This window comes from Sapajus apella, unplaced genomic scaffold (assembly GCF_009761245.1).
Source record: "Sapajus apella isolate SASKATOON/1434 unplaced genomic scaffold, GSC_monkey_1.0 scaffold175, whole genome shotgun sequence".
NCBI classification, from domain to species: domain Eukaryota; kingdom Metazoa; phylum Chordata; class Mammalia; order Primates; family Cebidae; genus Sapajus; species Sapajus apella.
The window spans coordinates 1507297-1524864 of record NW_022437115.1 but is presented as its reverse complement, the minus strand read 5'-3'; the positions used below and the strand labels follow the sequence as shown (position 1 = coordinate 1524864).

General features: G+C 54.9%; 2 protein-coding genes and 1 pseudogene across 2 annotated transcripts in view; 2 read left to right on the top strand and 1 right to left on the bottom strand.

Moving 5' to 3' along the window:
• PRSS41 (serine protease 41) overlaps positions 1-16340 on the top strand; it is a 32692-nt gene extending 16352 nt beyond the window's left edge. The window contains exons 5-8 of the mRNA XM_032268019.1: positions 13376-13579; positions 13660-13741; positions 13907-14006; positions 14987-16340. Coding sequence (XP_032123910.1) covers positions 13376-13579; positions 13660-13741; positions 13907-14006; positions 14987-15329 — 729 coding nt within the window. The 3' untranslated portion in view covers positions 15330-16340. The remainder of the gene's footprint in view (positions 1-13375; positions 13580-13659; positions 13742-13906; positions 14007-14986) is intronic.
• LOC116542866 lies at positions 267-2816 on the top strand (annotated as a pseudogene).
• PRSS21 (serine protease 21) lies at positions 3823-8545 on the bottom strand. Its single transcript, XM_032268008.1, has 5 exons — positions 8048-8545; positions 7571-7736; positions 6539-6831; positions 4438-4592; positions 3823-4168 (listed from the first exon to the last, which is right to left on the bottom strand). Exons 1-5 carry the CDS (start codon positions 8241-8243, stop codon positions 3929-3931), a joined length of 1050 nt encoding a protein of 349 aa, XP_032123899.1. The 5' UTR covers positions 8244-8545; the 3' UTR covers positions 3823-3928.
• Positions 16341-17568: the final 1228 nt, after the last annotated feature.

Below are 17568 nucleotides of genomic sequence, written 5' to 3'. Positions count from 1 at the left end.
TTGAGACGGAGTTTCGCTCTTGTTACCCAGGCTGGAGTGCAATGGCGTGATCTCGGCTCACCGCAACCTCCGCCTCCTGGGTTCAGGCAATTCTCCTGCCTCAGCCTCCTGAGTAGCTGGGATTACAGGCACGCGCCACCATGCCCAGCTGATTTTTTGTATTTTTAGTAGAGACGGGGTTTCACTATGTTGACCAGGATGGTCTCGATCTCTTGACCTCGTGATCCACCCACCTTGGCCTCCCAAAGTGCTGGGATTACAGGCGTGAGCCACCGCGCCCGGCCGTGTAGTCATTATTTCAAGCTGTCTTTTTGTTAACCATTTTTAGAGCATGTGACTTAGGTGTTGACCTAAGTAAGAACTTCAAAGTAAATATATGGGCTTTTTGCCAATAACTCAGAAGATACAGCCGTTTTCACTAAATAAATAATATTAAAAGTACATTCTATGTCCTTGTACTTTAACCAAGATATCTGTGCTGGATATGCTCACAGGCACGTCGCAGCTCTCTTGCATTTACCTGTTTAGAAAAGTTTTAAGTTGTTAGCCAATCGGGTTTTAGTTTGGATTGTGAGGTCTGGCACCAGCCAACAGAGATCAGACACAGCAGAAAGGACGACTCCAAATGCATAAAGAATAAATCTCAGTTTTCCTTTGTTCAATGTGCTCTGGTGGCAAGATGGTTAACAAAAGTTCCCTTCCTGCAGTCCAGGAAGTAAAAATTTGTGTTGCTGGAAGATCCTTTGTCTTAGTGCTAATTTTTGTTTGCAGCACCGAACACCTATTTCCAAAATGAACCAAATGTTGGGTAAAGTAGTTAGAATCAGTTACTATTATACTGGTTGAACAAAGAATAGTTAGCTGTGAAAATGTGACAAAATTATATGAGGCTTAGACTATAAGAGTTAGTCTTAAAATGTCTGTACAGGATTCTCTTGGTCTCAATTTCTCACCCTTGAAGGTAGAGTGTTACCTTTGCTTCTGGTATAGGGAGAATGTCTTTTACATGGAAATTTCATCCTTTGCTTTAAAGAAACAGCACAAAGGTCAAAATGATTTTTTTGAAACCTTCTGTTTTCAAGCGTCTTTACATAAATAGTCAATATGCAAGAATACCGAGAAGCTTAGAAAAAGGAGAATTTAGCTTAGAGAGAGATAAAGAGGAGGAGGTGTAGGAATGGGAGAGGAAGACTCCAGACAGGAAGGAATCTCAGCTTGCTTTGAACCAGTATCTTGCAGAGAGGCAGTTTGAATCAGAATGCGCCTAGAGCTTCAAGGAACACATTGAAATATGCTGCTAGTTCAGATGGCTTAATTTTAGGCCCATGGTCTCATAATTTGGCCCTAAAAGACAATTTGGGGGAACTCAAAAGACTCCCAGTAAAGCAACGTTGTTGTCTGGGGTAAATATCCGAGGTTCATTGCCTCATGCCCAGGAAATCAAGGACACGGACACACCACATGTGGAGTGAGGTTAACAGTGGAGGTTTAATAGGCAAAAGAAAGAGAAAGGAGAACAGCTCACTCTCCTATGAAAGAGAGGGGCCCTTGACGCCGCAGCGGTGGCAGAGTATACAGGGTTTTATAGACAGGCTTGAGGAGGTGGTGCCTTATTTACATAGGGCCCAAAGATTGGTTGGATTAGGTGCAACGTTTACATACTGTGAGGAAACTGGCCACCCCACCCTAATCTTTTATTATGCAAATTTGGTCTCCACCAGGCCGGCACCTTGTTGCCTGCTCCTTACCGTGCACGTGATTGACGAGGCGAGGGGAAGGTGGAGCCACCATGTTGGACCTGCCTGGCCCCAGCCACGGTTTTCCTATTGACACAGCTGTTACCATTCAGCCATGCAAGCTTCCAGCTTGCTTGTCTATATCGGCAGCTTGATTTTACAAGCTGCTCTTTGTTAGAAAAGAAAGTAATTTGGAGGCTGCTTTTCATTAAAAAGAAAACTTACCAAGGACTTCCTTCCCCTCACTATCTGCCTGAATAATTTCTCCTTAACTCCTATATCACCAGGAGGGCCGTGAAAGATAGAAGTAGCTTAGGTGTACTCTGTCCCTTGATTTGAAAGCACTTCCAGCCTCAGTCACTGAGCAGCAGCCAAGGACTTAGCAGCCTCCCCTCAGAGTCTTCTCACTCCCCCACGCTGTCCCCCTCACACTGCCTTCTCCTGTCACACCACTGCCTTCCGAAAAGGAATTGTCTCGAATGTCCACTATTCAGAACCTCCAGTCTTTCCACCCCTTTGCTGATGGAAGTAAGTGATCTTACTTGCATCAGCAAAGGAGTGGAAAAACAGCGAAGGGGTGCAAAGGGGAGTGATGACCTGCTCCCTGCAGGCACTGAGGATTAGATCCATGCAAGAATTCAACCGAGAAATGACAGGAAACCCCTTGGTACTATCCAAGGGATCACTGAGGATTACAATAAAAAGCAACTAGTGAAGGCATTTAAGAGGAAATTTGTCTGCAATCGGATTGTAACTGAGCATCGAGAATATGGAGAAGTAATTCAGCGACAGGGTGACCAGTGCAAGAACTTACGCCAGTTCCATGCAGAGGTCGGACTGGCTTAGGACGATCAGCTGATGGTTCAAGGGTTTTAGGTACATGTGGCTCATGGAAACTTAAGTGAGGATTTCCATGCAATGGGTAGAATTTCCCTTCCTTCCCTTGTTACAAGTTTAAAAACCTCACAGTTTGTCTAATGTAACCATTTGGAGTCTGCTTTTAACTTGGACTAGTGTAATTCCTTCAAGCAATAAACTGAAAAAATGAACATTAAAAAAATAAAAAAACATCCGGCTGGGCGAGGTGGTTCCTGTCTGTAATCCCAGCAGTTTGGGAGGCTGAGGCAGGAGGATCATCTGAGGTCAGAAGTTTGAAACCAGCCTGGCCAACATGGTGAAATGCTGTGTCTATTATAAATACAAAAATTAGCTGGGCATGGTGGTGGGTGCTTGTAATCCCAGCTACTCGGAAGGCTGAAGCAGGAGAATGGCTTGAACCCGGGAAGTGGAGATTGCAGTGGGCAGAGATTGTACCACTGCACTCCAGCCTGGGTGGAAGTGCAAGACTGTGTCTCAAATAAACACATACATACATACAGAAAAACATTGCCAAGGGAGGACAATGATTTTCAAACATGTTGCCAGCTGAAGTCCCACAAGAGGAACCATTATTGCCTACTCCTTGGGTGCTCAGAGCCTTATGTTGGGGCTGCCCCAGCTCTGGGTGGGTGGGGTGTCAAGAGAGAAATGCCCACCCTGGTGTCCTTGTCCTCAGTGGGCCAATGCTGAGGCCCCCACAGGACTGCACCTCAGTTGCCTACAGTGATAACCTCCTTGTTTGTGCAAGCTCATTGGTGTTCCTTCCTTCCCTGCCTCGGTTTCCTAACTTCCTGCAGTCACCTCCCAGATAAACTACCTGCACCCACATCCTGGTGCTAGGTCAGCCTGGGGGGTCCGTGGTAAGATCAGGATGTCTGGCGTTTCTGTGCTGGATCCTTGGTGGGTGAGGAGTGTCAGGATCATTTCCTCCAATGCACACCCCCCTACTCCTGGCCTCCCAGCTCCTGGCACCCTGGAACTACTCCTGTTCCATTGCCGGGCACGACGTTCGTCTATAACTTCAGCTACTCAGGAGGGTGAGGCGGGAAGATTGAGACTAGCCTAGGAGTTCAAGACCAGCCTGGGCAACGCACAGTTCTCTTTCTGATTCAAATCACCGGATGGTTCTATTGGGCAGCACAGATGTGGGTGTCAGCCAGGGGCATGGATGGAAAATGAGCTGTCCGTGAAGCCACCGCGTTTGAGAAATGCTCTGCAAGGCGTCAACTCAAATGTGTTTATTACCAAACAAGACAGAAGAGAACCAGGGCCTGACTTAGCAGTGGCGCCAGCCTGCATGGGCTCGGGTGGGCTCAGGCCGGCTGCAGGAGTGGGGGAGCCCAGAGAAGAGGGAGAAAGAGCAGCAGGCGGGAGGGGTCTGGCCGGGCCATGCCACTCTGGGCCATCAGCTTCTGAATCCACCCGAAGTGCTGGCTGATATTGGTGTAGACACCGGGCCGATTGGGCCGGCCGCAGCCCACTCCCCAGCTCACAACTCCAACCTGATACCACTTTCCGTTCTTGTCACAGGCCAGTGGTCCGCCTGAGTCACCCTGGAGAGCCAGAGGGGCATGGGGGTGAGGTCAGCCTGGGGTAGAGTGAGTGGGGCAGGGGAGAGGCTGAGAGTGGGAGGGGCTGTGGGGCTGGGTGGGCTGGGTGAACGTCCTCCTCCTCCCCCTGGCAGCAGCCAAGCCTCCGTTTCTGGGTCTGCAGAGTGGGGCCACAGTCTCCACCTCCTGGGGTTAACCTGAGGGTCCAATAAGGCACAGGGACACACGTTGCTTTCAGGCCCCAAGCTGGGAATGGTGGCAGGAACACTCACAAAGCAGGAATCCTTCCCGCCTTGGGCATCGCCAGCACAAATCATGTCTCCAAAGATGTCCATGCGGAAATCGTACTTCAGGAAGAGGTGGTTGCACATAGTGTTGTTTATGATGGCAACCTGCACTTCCTGGAGGGTGTAGGGATACGGCAGCTCTGTGGAGACGATGGGGGAAGGAGAGGGACAGCAACCTGAGGCTCCTCTAGGAAGGGATGGAATAGGCTTCGGGGGTGGGCCCTGGGGCACCCACAGCACCTGGCAGCTCATCCTCATCAGCCCCAGCTCCAGCCCAGCCCCCAGCACTGCAGAGGCTCTCAGCATCTTCATCACAAAAGGCCTGGGGGATGGACAGGCTGTCAGAGCTCTCCCCAGCCTCACTTTTCCTATCTGCAGAATGGCGACAGCGGCCCTGCCTGCGCCCATGGAAAGATTCCTTAGCCAAAAGGAGCAGGGGGAGGGAAGAAGGCAGCTGAGATGATGTTAAGATGAGCACCCAAGGCCAGACCCAGGGGCGGGGCGGGGGGTGGCACCAGCCTGGCTGCAGCCCTGCCCTCAGTAGCAGCTGGGCGCGTTCAGGACCTGGGCACAAGCTTGTCGTGCACCCTTAGGGCTCCCCCAGCACCCCTGGGAGGCAGCAGTCATCAGGACTCATTCCCAGATAAGGAGAGTCAGGGGGATATCGCCCGGCAAGGCGCTGGGGAAGTCTCAGAGCCTGACAGGAGCCCACCCCTATCCAGTTCCTGCCTCTGAGTCCCAGCCAGCACCTTGTCCTGCAGAGGATGACAAAGAAGTCAAGACCCAGCCTGCAGGCAGCGCTTCCCATTGGCGGAGACTCTCCTCAGCCCTCAGGATTAACGACCTGGGAACTAGCCTGTGATGTGGAACTATTGTTTCTCAATTTCACAGGGGAGGAAACTGAGGCACCATGAGATGAACAGCTTTGTCCAAGGCCTCACAGCCAGTCCAGGGCAGAGCAAAGGCACACACCAGGCAGAGGGCTCCAGAAATGCCTGCCCCCCGCCTCCCAGGCACTATGACTTGAGGCACAGCCTGAGGTTGGTGTGACTTGCCCACCCTGGGCCTGGGAGAGAGGGTGGCAGAGGCAGCCTGGCTATGCCCCTGGCTCACACCCACCCATCTTTGCAGCAGGGGCCCTTCTCAAGGAAGGGAAAGGACCCCTCCTCTAGAGGAAGGCGGCTCCAGTGCTGAGTTCTCTACTCCCGATTCCAACTGCCAGGGTGTGACTTGGGGATATCCTTTACCCTCTCTAAGGCAAGGGTCCCTGACTTTTCCATTTACTAGTTCTTGGCAATTTCCATAACCCTATCAGTTTTCTCATCTGTAAAATGGGTATAAAAATGTTGCCAACTCAATTCCTAGGTGAGTTCCAGGAGGAAGAGAGGCCTCGTCTGGCTCACTGCTGGGTCCCCAAGCCTAGAACAGTGCCAGGCACACAGTGTGTGCTCAAGGAACCTCATGTTATTGTTACTATTGTTGTGGGCCAGACCGGGGAGCAGAGGGCAGTGGATTCCTGATACAGGGAACACACTCAGTCTGGGGCTGCCGGCCCTGGGGCTCCTCCCGATGCTGGGCCCAGTTCTTTCAGGGCATGCATGTTGGGAGACACGCAGGTGCCAGGGCAGGTCCACTGGAGGACCCTCAGAGGGGTTTCCATGGGAGCTGCAGTTGAACAAGGCTTGGAAGTTTCTAGGAGAGATGAATGGGCCCAGTGCTCCAGGAGAATTGACCAGAGCTAGGGTGGATGAAGGAGGCTTGGCGAGGCAGCCAGGGAGCCTGATGCCTGCAGCACTGGTGGGCACCAGGGGAGGTGAAAAGATCCAAGAACAAATCCAGGTCTGAGGTTTATGTCACCAAGCCCTCCAGAACCCCTCCACCACGCGCAGGCCTGCGCCAAGCTGACCCCCACAGCCCCTGGAGGGGAGAGAAATGGGTGTTTGGTCCCTACCCTGGCAGATGAGGGGAGAATGTGAGCAGGAGGGGCGTAGGCTGCCCCCAGACCAAGCATGGGGCTGTTGCACCTATGAAGGAGAACAGGCAAACAAAGATAGCTCCTCCCTGACCCGCCTGTCCCCAGCCTCACCCTCGTCCTCTTGGATGTTCCCCCAGCCGGTCACCCAGCAGTCCGTCCGGTTCTCAAACTCAAGTGTGGATGCCAGGAGACAGATGGGCTGGATATGGTTAGTGTAGGTGACGGGTGTAGACAGCTTCAACAAGGCAATGTCATAGGGTGAATTCCCCAGGTATCGAGGGCTCAAATAGATATTCGACACGAAGTACCGGGTGTAGTAGGCCTGCAGGCTCCAGAAGGATGGCGCAGAAGTCAGCTGGCCAAACTGGACCGTCCACCCGGAGGAATCACCAATGTCACCATACCTGGTAGACGAGAAGAGAGCAGTCAGAGACCCTGGATGGAGGGCTGCCTGCCTGAGCACACCTGGGGCCTAGCCCAGGAGGGAGACTGTGGAGTTGCTACTACTTGCTCATCCGGGGCATCATAGCAAGTCCTTCTCATGGCCCAGGGTCCACTGGAGAAATGAAAGAGCCCAGAGAGGCCACACGCAAAGTCCTAGGACCTGCTTCTAGAGCAAGAGGGTGGGGTCTTGTCACTTCCCAGAGCTGTTCCAAGGACACTTGCATTGAGCCAGGGGCCTCCAGGGGCACCCCCATGCAGCCCAAGGAGAAATGGGCAGAAGCACCCGTGGCAATGCAGCTTGGTGGAATGAAGTCCACACAGCTTCCCCAGGGAGCTGGCCTTGGCTCAGTGCCCACACCTGCATTGCAAGTCCACCAGGAGTGGGGATGAGGGTGTGATGGAAGGTGGTGAACTTTGGGTTGAAAAAAAGAGAGAGAGCATACCAAAAATGGCGTGGAAAGGTTCTGGAAGAACATTCTGGAAGAACCTGAACAGGGTTTCCTCCAGGGGAATCAAAGGGAGCTGGAATGGGTGTAACCGACTGCATCAGAGCCTAGGGCTCAGTACACCAGGTCGCATCCACGAACAACATTCACGCCCAAGTGTGGCATCAGAGCGTTGGTAACGTTAAGTGGTACTCCCCACCCCCAACCCTGCTGCTGCCCGCCTCTGCACCGCTCCGTTCGCATACCCACTCACAAGTCAAAGCAGTGCGCCGCCGTGAGCGCCCAGCGGCGGCTGAGCAGGCTCGCTCCACACACGTGGGAATCCCACAGGCGCAGGCTCCCCTGCCATGGCCAACGCCCGAGCTCGGCGTCGCCTCCACCCACGATGCGCGTCTGGATGATCCGTTGGCCGCATGGTCCTCAGATGGTCAGAGCAACTGCTGAGCTGCGGGAGGCCGCCCCCCAAGCCCAGCCTCTCCCTTTCTCTCCTTCAGCCCAGTCCGGGAAACCACGTTTTGCCCACCCAGGGTCCCCTCCGCGTGTGCAACAGGAAGTAGATGACACGGGGGACCCTCCCACGTGGTCCGTAGGGCCCGCCCATCCCCCCCAACGCCCATTAGTTGCTTTCAACACCAACAGAGTTCTCAATCTCGGGAGCCGGGGCCAGAGAGCAGTAGATGGACCCCCCCATCCCCATGCATCCCGGCCCAGCGGCCCTGACAAGCATCGCGGGTCCTGGGGGCCCTACCTGACAACAGCTCCCCTTCCGGCGACGCTGTAGGAGACAAGAAGTGAGCTCCCCGCGGCCTCCAGCTACCCAACGCCCCCCTACGCCGTCCTGCCAGCCACGCCCCGAGCTCACCCGGCTTCCCGAGTCCCTCCCGCGCCAGCAGCAGCGCCAGCAGAAGCGCCCCTCGAGGGCCCATGGCCTCCTCTCTCGCGGCCTGGCGCCCCCTCTGCCTCCTCCCGCGTCGCGCCTGGGGCGCCCCCTGGGGGCGGGGCGGTGGGAGCTCTGCCCCCCCCCCCCCCCCGCCCCCGCTTCACCCGCCCTCGGCCCAAGGGCTGTTTAGGGACCCTCAGGCCTGGCAACGCCCTGGTTTTCAGCCCCTAGGGGCGGATCCTCAACCACATTCGTTGATGTGGCCCAGACTTGGTGGACAACACAGTCCCTTTTTTGTCTGCAACCCTGAGGTCCTGGCTGCCCGCTTGGTGCCCCCTGTCCTCCACCCATGACCTCCTCCAGCATCAAGGGCCTGGCCCTAAGCCAGGAGTCCTCTTAAAGCCTGGGGGCCCCCGAGGGCCGGGTGGGGCCTGGCAGCATTGCTGGTCCTGCACAGGACTTTCTTGGGAAAACAATGGTCCTGGGCCCCTTCCTCCCAGAACGGGGATGGCCAGTCCCCACCTGCCCAGGCTGACCCCATTGAGGGCTCCAGCTGGGTTCTCCTCCCTCCTCCAAAACGAATCTTTTTTTTTCTTTTTTTTTTTTTTATTCAGACAGAGTTTTACTCTTGTCGCCCAGGCTAGGGAAACCAGAACCCGGGAACCCACCTCCCTCAACATGAAACTTGGGTATAGTTTATTCTATTTTCAACACTTGCACTCGTGGAATGTTAATTACATGAAAGACTGGAAAAAAAAAAAAAAAGACTGAGCAAAATGTGTGGTTAAGTGTCCTGGTTTTCCAATAAAAGTATTGAGTTTCTCTGGGGAAAGTGCAGATAAAATGCTTCGGCTGAGCGTGGCACCAACGGGAACTCAGTGAGTGTGGCGGGCTGTGGGAGCTGCGGGTTTCCGGAGCTCAAGGCTGCGGTGCCTTCCCAGGGTCCTCCTCCCCAGCAGCAGGCACTCAAGGGCAAGTCACATGCACAGCCCGGCCTCAGCCTGCTGGGGTCAGGGCAAAGACCCCTGGGCTTCTGATGCTGCTCCTCCCCCATCCAGCAGGACCTTCCCTCTGGCTTCTGAGCCCCAGGGAACCCCTGAGGCCCCTGGGAGAAGTCAGCTCCTGGCTTAGCTCAGAGTCTCAGCCAGGCCAGGTCTCCCTGGAGATTCGACCAGGGACTCGGGTTCCTGCCTCCAGTGAGGCTGGGAGATTCCCTCAGAGGCCCAGCCTTGATCCCAGGCTGCAGAGGGTCCACCCACTGAGTGGGTGTAGATGGAGACCCTCCTGTCTGCTGTGGCTCAGGCTGCAAAGCCACAGAGGGGTCTGTGTCGGGGAGACCCCATAAGTGCAGAGGCAGGAGTCAGAAGCCTCAGCCTATTTCCATATAAATAATGAAGAAGGAAAATAACTAGAGATATAACCGTAGTAGTTATTCACAGGTAATCTTAATTATTCATACGTGATCTTAGTTATTCATAGGTGATCTTAGTTCTTTTACTAATGCCTTTCAGGTCACAAAGTGTGAACCTGGGTTGACATTGTGAAAGGAATGACCCTAAGGCAAGACACTTTAAGCCCTCTGTCACGCCAGTGTAAGGGCTGCTGGAGGGCGCCTCGGCTGTGCAGCAGCGCCAGAGCTGGGAAAATGCCTGCTATTTAGCCAGTTGGGGAAGGAGACATCCAAGATGGCTGAGATGTCTCCTTCCTCGAGGGGGTTAGCAGAAAACTCTGCTCCTCCAACCTCTTGCGGCAGGCCTGACGGCTGTCAGGGAGGCCCACAGACATCCAGGGGCTTAACTGTCTCTGTGTGGTGCTGTGCTTCAGTGGTCATGTTCCAGGTCCACTCTCATGTTCCGCTTCTGCACCTGGTTCCTTTTTTCTTACAAGAGATAATCAGTAAAAGTAATATAAATCTTAATGTCTTTGTTCTTTCTTGACAAGTATGGAAAAGTGCTGACGCATTATGCTTCTTACGTCATCTTGGCTACTAGAAAGCCTTGGGCTCCTACCTATATGACACGTGATGTACTTGACCTTATCACCGACCACCAGTGCCATGCTCTACCTGCCCTGCCCCCAGCTTTGTAATCAACAAAAGTCAGAGTGTCCAGGCACTCAGGGTCACTGCTGGACTCTGCACTTCGATTGGCACTGGACCCCTGGGCCCCAACTTTCTCTCAATCTCCGTATCTTATGTCTTTTATTTCTACAGTTTCTTGTCTTCACACTAGCAGAGAGAGGCTCAAAGGACCCTGTAGGGCTGGACCTTACAGGGGTCTTCCCAAGCCCTACACCTGGAAGGCAGGGAGGCCAGGAGCTTGTGGCTTTAACCCAACCCCTGACCCAGAAGGGCCAGCGGGCCCGGGGCCACCTCTGTGGGCAGGAGAAGGCCTCATTGTTCCCGCTCCTGGCAGAGTGAGGACTGGGGCGTGCCTGGGGCAGGAAATAAATGCTCAGTAAATCCCCCTCCTGGGGAGCCCTGATCCCGAGGGACAAAGGGCCTCTGTTGAGTCTCCCTGAGGACGGGCTCAGGGCCAGCACTTGGGCCAGGGCAGATGGAGGGGGCAGGGGGAGTGGGGGTGGTGCCTCCCACCAGGTGGGCTTGCTCCCTAGGTCGGGACACGCAGGTGAGGAGGAGTGTCCTCATATGTGCACGCCCCCTGAGTGCAGGAGAGGCTGGGCGGGCGCGTGTGTCTGGGGCATGCGTGTGCTTGCATCTCCAGTTGCACGTGTGTGAGTAAGCGTGTGTGATCCCCGTGCTCGGGCCGTCTGAACAGCCCTCCAGTGGGCATTTGGGCGAGTCTCCACACCCCTCTGGCCAGGCTCTTCCTCCAAGTCCCCCCAACCCCAGCTGCTGCTTCTGGAGTCCTGGCCCAGACGACTCACCTTCTGGGCACCAAACCCTGCCAGCCTGGAGTTAGAAACAAGGCCCCTGAACTGCCAGCAAACTTGGGAAGGCGCCCTCGGGCTAGGCTGGGTCGAGAACACAACCCGATTTGTGCCGCCTTCGAGCTCCTGCCTCTGAGAGCTGTGCTGGCCAAGGACCTGGCCTCTTCCGCCTCTACCTACCTGGAGGAGGCTCCTCCTGAGCGGGGCTCCGCTGACCCTTCCCGGGCCTGGCCCCTGCTGTCCCCAAAAGTCAGAGGGGCTTTGGGGGGTGCAGAAGGGTGGCAGCAGAGGTGCAATTGGGACCTTACCTTGACAACCCAGTCATTGGAAGCCCAGCCCTGACCAGCCCCTCCAGGGAGATGGTGCAGGTGCCAGAACAAGGGCCAGGTGCCAAGACTGATGTGCTGCTGTGCTCCTGCCTCATCAGGGCTGGGAGTCACGGGTGCCCCCTTCCTTACTCTGCCGTCCAGCACCATGGACAGGGCTTCTGTGGTTCTTTAGGAATAGGTATCCACCAGGGTGGGCGGACTTTTTGTGTGAGGGGCCAGATAGTACAATTTTAGGTTCAGAGGCTGCAGGTCTCAGTCACAGTCATGTTATGCTTCTGTGCAGGCATGAAGGCAGCCCCAGGTCACATGCCAGTGATCACCCATGGCTGTGAGCCAATGATGCTTGACTTGTGAACCGGGGACATGGGGATTTCCAGAATGTTCATGGACCACAAGACACCGTTCTTCTGAATGTTTCCTAGCACTGTTGACATGTAGGAGGCTCTCTCTGCTTGTGGGCTGGGCAGAAACACGTGGTGGTTGGCTGGGCCATAGTTGGCCACCCCTGGCGCAGGCACCTGGTTCAAGTCATGAAAGACCCACCCCTCCCGCAGCCCCTGCCCACCCTCATCCCATTGAGACCAGTATCCCCATTCCTGGTGAGCCAGCACTTGCAGAGCCAGTCAGTGCATGCCCAAAGCCCCTACCCCACGACTCCTCCTGGGAAGCACGTGGGGTCCAGACACACTGGTCTCCCACCCCGCTTCCCTGAGGAATGCATCTGCAGCAGGAGCAGCATCTCCAGGTAGATTCCCCCCGTGACTTCTTGGCTTTGGCTCTTTCCAAAAATTAACGTTGTACGCTCTCCCCCAAGGCATAAAGTCTAAGGCTCAGGGCAATCGGCCCTGTGGGGAGGATCTCAGCTCCTTACAGTACTCTCAGTGAGAGGTTCTGTTGTTAAGCACACAGAACAGAGACCCAGGGAGGCGAAGCAAGTGCCCGCAGTTCCCAGCCCTGCTCCATCAGGAAGCCAGGTTGGACCCCCGTCTGGCTCTGGGGTCGTGTGCTGGTGATCACCGCCCTGTGGCCATTCCCAGTGGTCACAGGCCCTGCGGAGCTTCAGCCCCCATACACACACGAGAGGTGTCCTGAGGACATGTGTGGAACTCCACTTGAGCTGCAGTGTGTCCCCTGGTGCCTGCCTCTCTTGGGCATCTGATGGCCTTTATCTCTTCTCCCCTAATCTTATCCGACACCCACCTCTTCTGCAGACCCCAGTTCCTTCCCCATGGGGTGGCCCTGGGTCCTTCAGGATCCTTGGGATGAGACGTCTCCAAACATGAGCCCTTCTCAGCTGGCATTTGAGGGCGATAGTGCTCTGCACACAGCATCTGCCTGCACAGGTCTCCCAACCAGGAGGGGCCGAGGGGGAAAGAAGTGAGACAATCAGCAGCACCCTGGGAACAAGCCCCGGAGAAGCACCAGTTCCCGCCCAGGTGCGGACAAACACCTCAGAAGGACGGGTCTGCAGGGTTACCCTCCTCAGGCCCTCTGCCTCTTGTCCTGGCTGGGACTGCACCTTTTATGGCCTTCCCTCCCCTGGCCTGTGAGCCCCTGAACACTGGCTCATCCCAAGGCAGCCTCCAAAGGCCGCACCTGGAGGCCCACCGTCTGGCATGCCTGTGGCATGGGGCACAAAGGGCTGGATGGTCCACTTGGGCTCTCTCAGGGCCCATGGTGAGCTCGGCCTGGGTCCCAGGAACCCTGACAGGCACGAGGCACTGACTGAACCTGAAGAAGGCCCCAATTCCAGGTCACCCATGGTGGGAGTGGGCCCCATGGAGCTTGTGTAGACCCTTGACCTGCCACCCTCGGGTAGAAGCCGTCAGGCTGAGCTGGAGAAGGCTCGGAGCCAGCATCTCCCCACCTCTGCTGTCCAGCGCTGCTGCCAGTGCTGACTGGAGACAGCCCAGAGGTGACTGTGAAATGCCTGTCACTGTCCCCAGCCCTGTTTTTGTAGGTTGCAGAGCCAAGACAGCAAATACCACACATCCGGGAGCCGTCCCCCAAGAAGAGCCCCACCACCAACTCCTTCCTGTACCCATGGTGTCCTCTCACTCCTTCCTTCTGGATGGTGGCCCAGAGGGCACAGGAGGGTATAAAGAAGACCTGGAGGGACCCAGGCACAAGGAGACGCCAGCGAAGACTCTCCCGGCCAGGTAAGGTGCTTGGCTCCATGGTGGGGCCCGGTGAGGTCATGCTGGCCCTTGCTTTGGAGTCAGGAGGCCTCTTGTCTTCCCCCAGATTCCTGGGATGCGCCAGCCAGAGACCATGCTGCTGCTGCTGCTCACCCTCGCCCTCCTGGGGGGCCCCACCTGGGCAGGGAGTAAGTCGGTGGGGTCTGCGCCCAATCTCCCCTGCCTCCCTCCAGACTAACTGGTCACAGAACCACCCTGTTCTGGCAAGAGGTGCGGGTCCCCTCTTCTGGCAGAGGTCGCCCCCAGATCACGGCATGGGGATTTTCTCCCCCTTGGTTTTCTCTTCCTTGCAGAGATGTATGGCCCTGGAGGAGGGAAGTATTTCAGCACCACGGAAGACTACGACCATGAAATCACAGGGCTGCGGGTGTCTTCGGCTCTTATGGTGAAAAGGTGAGTAGGGCCGTGGTCATGGGCCCCACACCATGTCCCAACCCGTCCCACAGTTTCAGGAACTCAGGGCAGGGGTTCCTGTAGGCACTTTTCCCACTTCCTGCCCGGCTCCTGCCGATGATTCCCGGCTTGAGCAGAGAAGATCAGATGACCGTCCCCCCACCTTCTCCCTTCAACCCAAACTCAACTCAACCAAAAATGGCCTCTCCATCCCCAAGCCTGATAGGAAGATCAGGGGAAAGTCTGTTCACTTACTGTCAGAGAAGACAGGGGGTGAGGGTCAGAGTGGACCACCGACTGAACATGGGTCACACAAGTGTTAGAGGCAGAAATCCGGGCCATTTCCCTAACATCAAGGTGTCTCTGCTCAAGGTCTGGGATGGGTTTCTGCCTTGCACTTAGGAGTTCTGGGGTCCTGGAGGAGGTCATGGAGGGTGAAGCCCAAGAGCAGAGGAGACAGTGTGTGGGCAGGGCAAGCCGGAGAGCTGCGTCCTAGGAGGGCACCAGGGTGAGGGAGGGACGCAGATGAGCCCCCGGGGGAAGCGCTGCTAAGTGTGGGAAGTCACCTGCCCCTCGGCCGTTAAGCTGCTCTGCTCAGAGTGACTCAGGCTCCTTGGGTCTGGGCTCAGCCAGAGGCAGCTCCTGTGTGGGCCACCATGACAGCAGCCGGTGCCTTCTGGGATCACGGGGACACGGGCACTGCACGGAGCTCTCTTCGTCACCACCTCGGTGACTCCTGCCAACAATCACAGCCACTTTGCAGATGGGGAAACTGTGCCCAGAGAGGCTGGGTAACCAGTTCAAGATTACAGAGCCGGAAAGTGGTAGAACCAGGGTTGGTGACCAGTGAGTCTGTGTCAGGGACCCAAACGCAGATGGTACTGGTCTCTGCATCCCAGGAAGGAGGGTGGGGGCGCTGAGGACCTGGATGTGCTGGGCCATCCCAGATCTGGACATCCAAAGCTTTGCCTCTCTCCCAGTGTCCAGGTGAGACTTGGAGACTCCTGGGATGTTAAACAGGGTGCTTCAGGTGGGCAGACCCAGGAAGTCATCCTGCAGCAAGGCGAACACATCATAAAAGTCGTTGGCGCCTTCAAAGTTTTCCTTCAGGGTATGGCCCTGTGCACCAACAAAGACCGCTGTTTCTATTTTGGGAAGCTTGTTGGGAATTTCTTCTCTGCCTACCCCAGCCAAGAGGGGCAGGTGCTGGTGGGCATCTATGGCGAGTATGGACTCCTCGGCATCAAGAGCATTGGGTTTGAATGGAACTATCCACTAGAGGAGCCGACCACTGAGCCACCAGTTACTTCCACATGTGGATGAAAGGCACCCATGGGTCACTAGGGTGGGGTACAGGGCCATCTGGGAGGTGGTGGCTGATGGCACTGGAGTAACTGAGTCAGGATGCTGAATCTGAATCCACCAATAAATAATGCTTCTGCAGAATCAATGCATCCAGGTTTGGTCCTTGGATCTGGGGTACAACCAAAGCCTTCCCTGCTCCTTGGGGACAAAGGCCCCAGTGCTGGAGTCCAGGGAACGGAGATGAAGGGTAGGGCAGAGGTGACTCTGCCGAGGACAGAAAGACAGCAGCACCACCCCCTCAGGGATGCTGTGGGACCCTGTGTCAGTCCCACAGTCTTTGAGGAGTCAGGCTTCAAGGCCACCACTCCCCACGGGCCCTCACCCCAGACCCATCCAGCGGGCCTCCGCTGGCCACTCAGTCCTGGGCTTCTCTGAGTGTTCAAGGAGCCTCAGGGAAGCCACCCACTCATCCATTCACTCAGCAGACATTTGCCAAGGCCTTGTCCTCACCAGCGTCCCCTGGCACTGGGGGTATAAAGAAAAGGCCCAGTTTCCAGCTGAGGGCAGATGCCTCGTGCGTGGTAGGGGATGGTGCAGAGGCAGATAGTGGCAGTTCACTTTGCCATCTGCATGGATGGGGACACATGCAGCTCATGGTGTGTAGGCACTTTCCCAGGGGTGAGGTGAGGGGGATGTGCTTCAGGGAAGTCTTCCTGGAGGTGGCAATGTCTGAGCTAAGTCTTAAAGGATGAGGGAGGATTAGCCAAGAGGAGACAAGGGGAGGAGGGCATTACAGGTTGAGGGCTCAGCATGAGCAAAGGCACGAGATGCAGACAGCTGGGGACAGCAGGCCTCACACTGCGGTAATTTGTCACAGCAGAAACAGGAAATCAGTACAGGCCCTGGACCCAGCCCATTCTTCATGTCCCCTTCCCAAGTCTCCAAGCCCACATTGGCACTTGCCAAGATCAGAGCCCCAGGGGCCTCCAGGGACAGGGTTTTCAGCCCTTTGGGACCATGATCCACAGAGAGAAATTGATCCTATTTGAGACAAAAGAAACAACACATGTAATGGAACAGCCAAACACTCAGTGATCATCTAATGCAACAGCCAAACACCCAGTGATCAACTAATGCTAAAGCCAAACAGTCAGTGATCAGGGAAAGGGTCAGGTCCTATTCCAGGGGCTCCACCCAAAGTCTGCACCCACAACAATAGAAGGACAGGACTTCATTTACCCTCATTTGCAAAATGAAGAAACTGAGGCACTGCGGGCAAAGTGACTTGTCCTACACAGCAGTTAGAGGCAGAGTTAGAAGTTTGCCTTGAGGTGGCCAAGCTGCAAAGTCTGGCCCCTGAACCTCAGACCTAGGCAAAGATTTCACAACCCAGCTTCATCTTTCTGCATGAGATAACACACTGACATTTTTTTCTCTTCTCTACTTTTATTTTTATTTAATTTTAAATGCTGGTTGAGAGCCACTTCTTAACCTGGGGCCTGTGGACAAAAATCAGAAATCAAAAAAGCAGAGAATCCATGAACTGGGATGGAGGGAACATTTATCTCTTTATTTTTATTATCCTTGACTGAAAATTTTATGTTTCCTTCAGGTGTGAATGTTACCTCATATGCAACGCCCATGAAATGACCACATCAATTACAGGTATTGATTGACTTACGACCTATGACACTTACGACCATTCGACTTTACGACCACAATCGCTAGCCACGACTGCTCCGCGTCTGGCAGCGCAAACGTTGCCCAGCTGGGCGTATGACAGTGCGGACCAGCTTCCGGCAGCACTACCATCTCCGCGTGCATATAGCCTACTCAACTTACGAGCAAATCGTGTTACGACCAGTCGGTTGGACCCAATCGTGGTTGTAAGTCAAGCACTAGCTGTACTGTGGTCACAGACACCTTGAAACTTATACTCGTCACCACTTCAAAATTACGACAATCAGATCTGCCATTCAGCATGTTGGTAATCAAAGCCCAGGCATAGAACACATTTAAGAAAATATTTTGACAAGCGTATCTGTAGTTGCTTCGCAGAAGAAACCCCTTTCCTTTCTGCAAGAGAAATGAGAAGTCCACGGGGTCAACTGGGGGCCTCCCTTGGACCAGCCCAGCAGTTCCATTAGTTACTGTTTACTTCTCAAAGGTCTTTTTGCTTTGTTTTGTTTTGTTTTTCTCTTCTGAGCAAGTTAAGCCTGGAGATCAAAGTTGTTTTTTTTTTTTTTTTTTTTTTTTT

Coding starts and splice junctions, on each gene's coding strand:
- PRSS21 (XM_032268008.1), bottom strand. CDS start 8,243: ATGGGCCCTCGAGGGGCGCTTCTGCTGGCGCTGCTGCTGGCGCGGGAG. Junction 7,737..8,047: donor AGGTAGGGCCCCCAGGACCC/GCGATGCTTGTC, acceptor TGACCATCTGAG/GACCATGCGGCCAACGGATC. Junction 4,593..6,538: donor GAACATCCAAGAGGACGAGG/GTGAGGCTGGGG, acceptor TCGTCTCCACAG/AGCTGCCGTATCCCTACACC.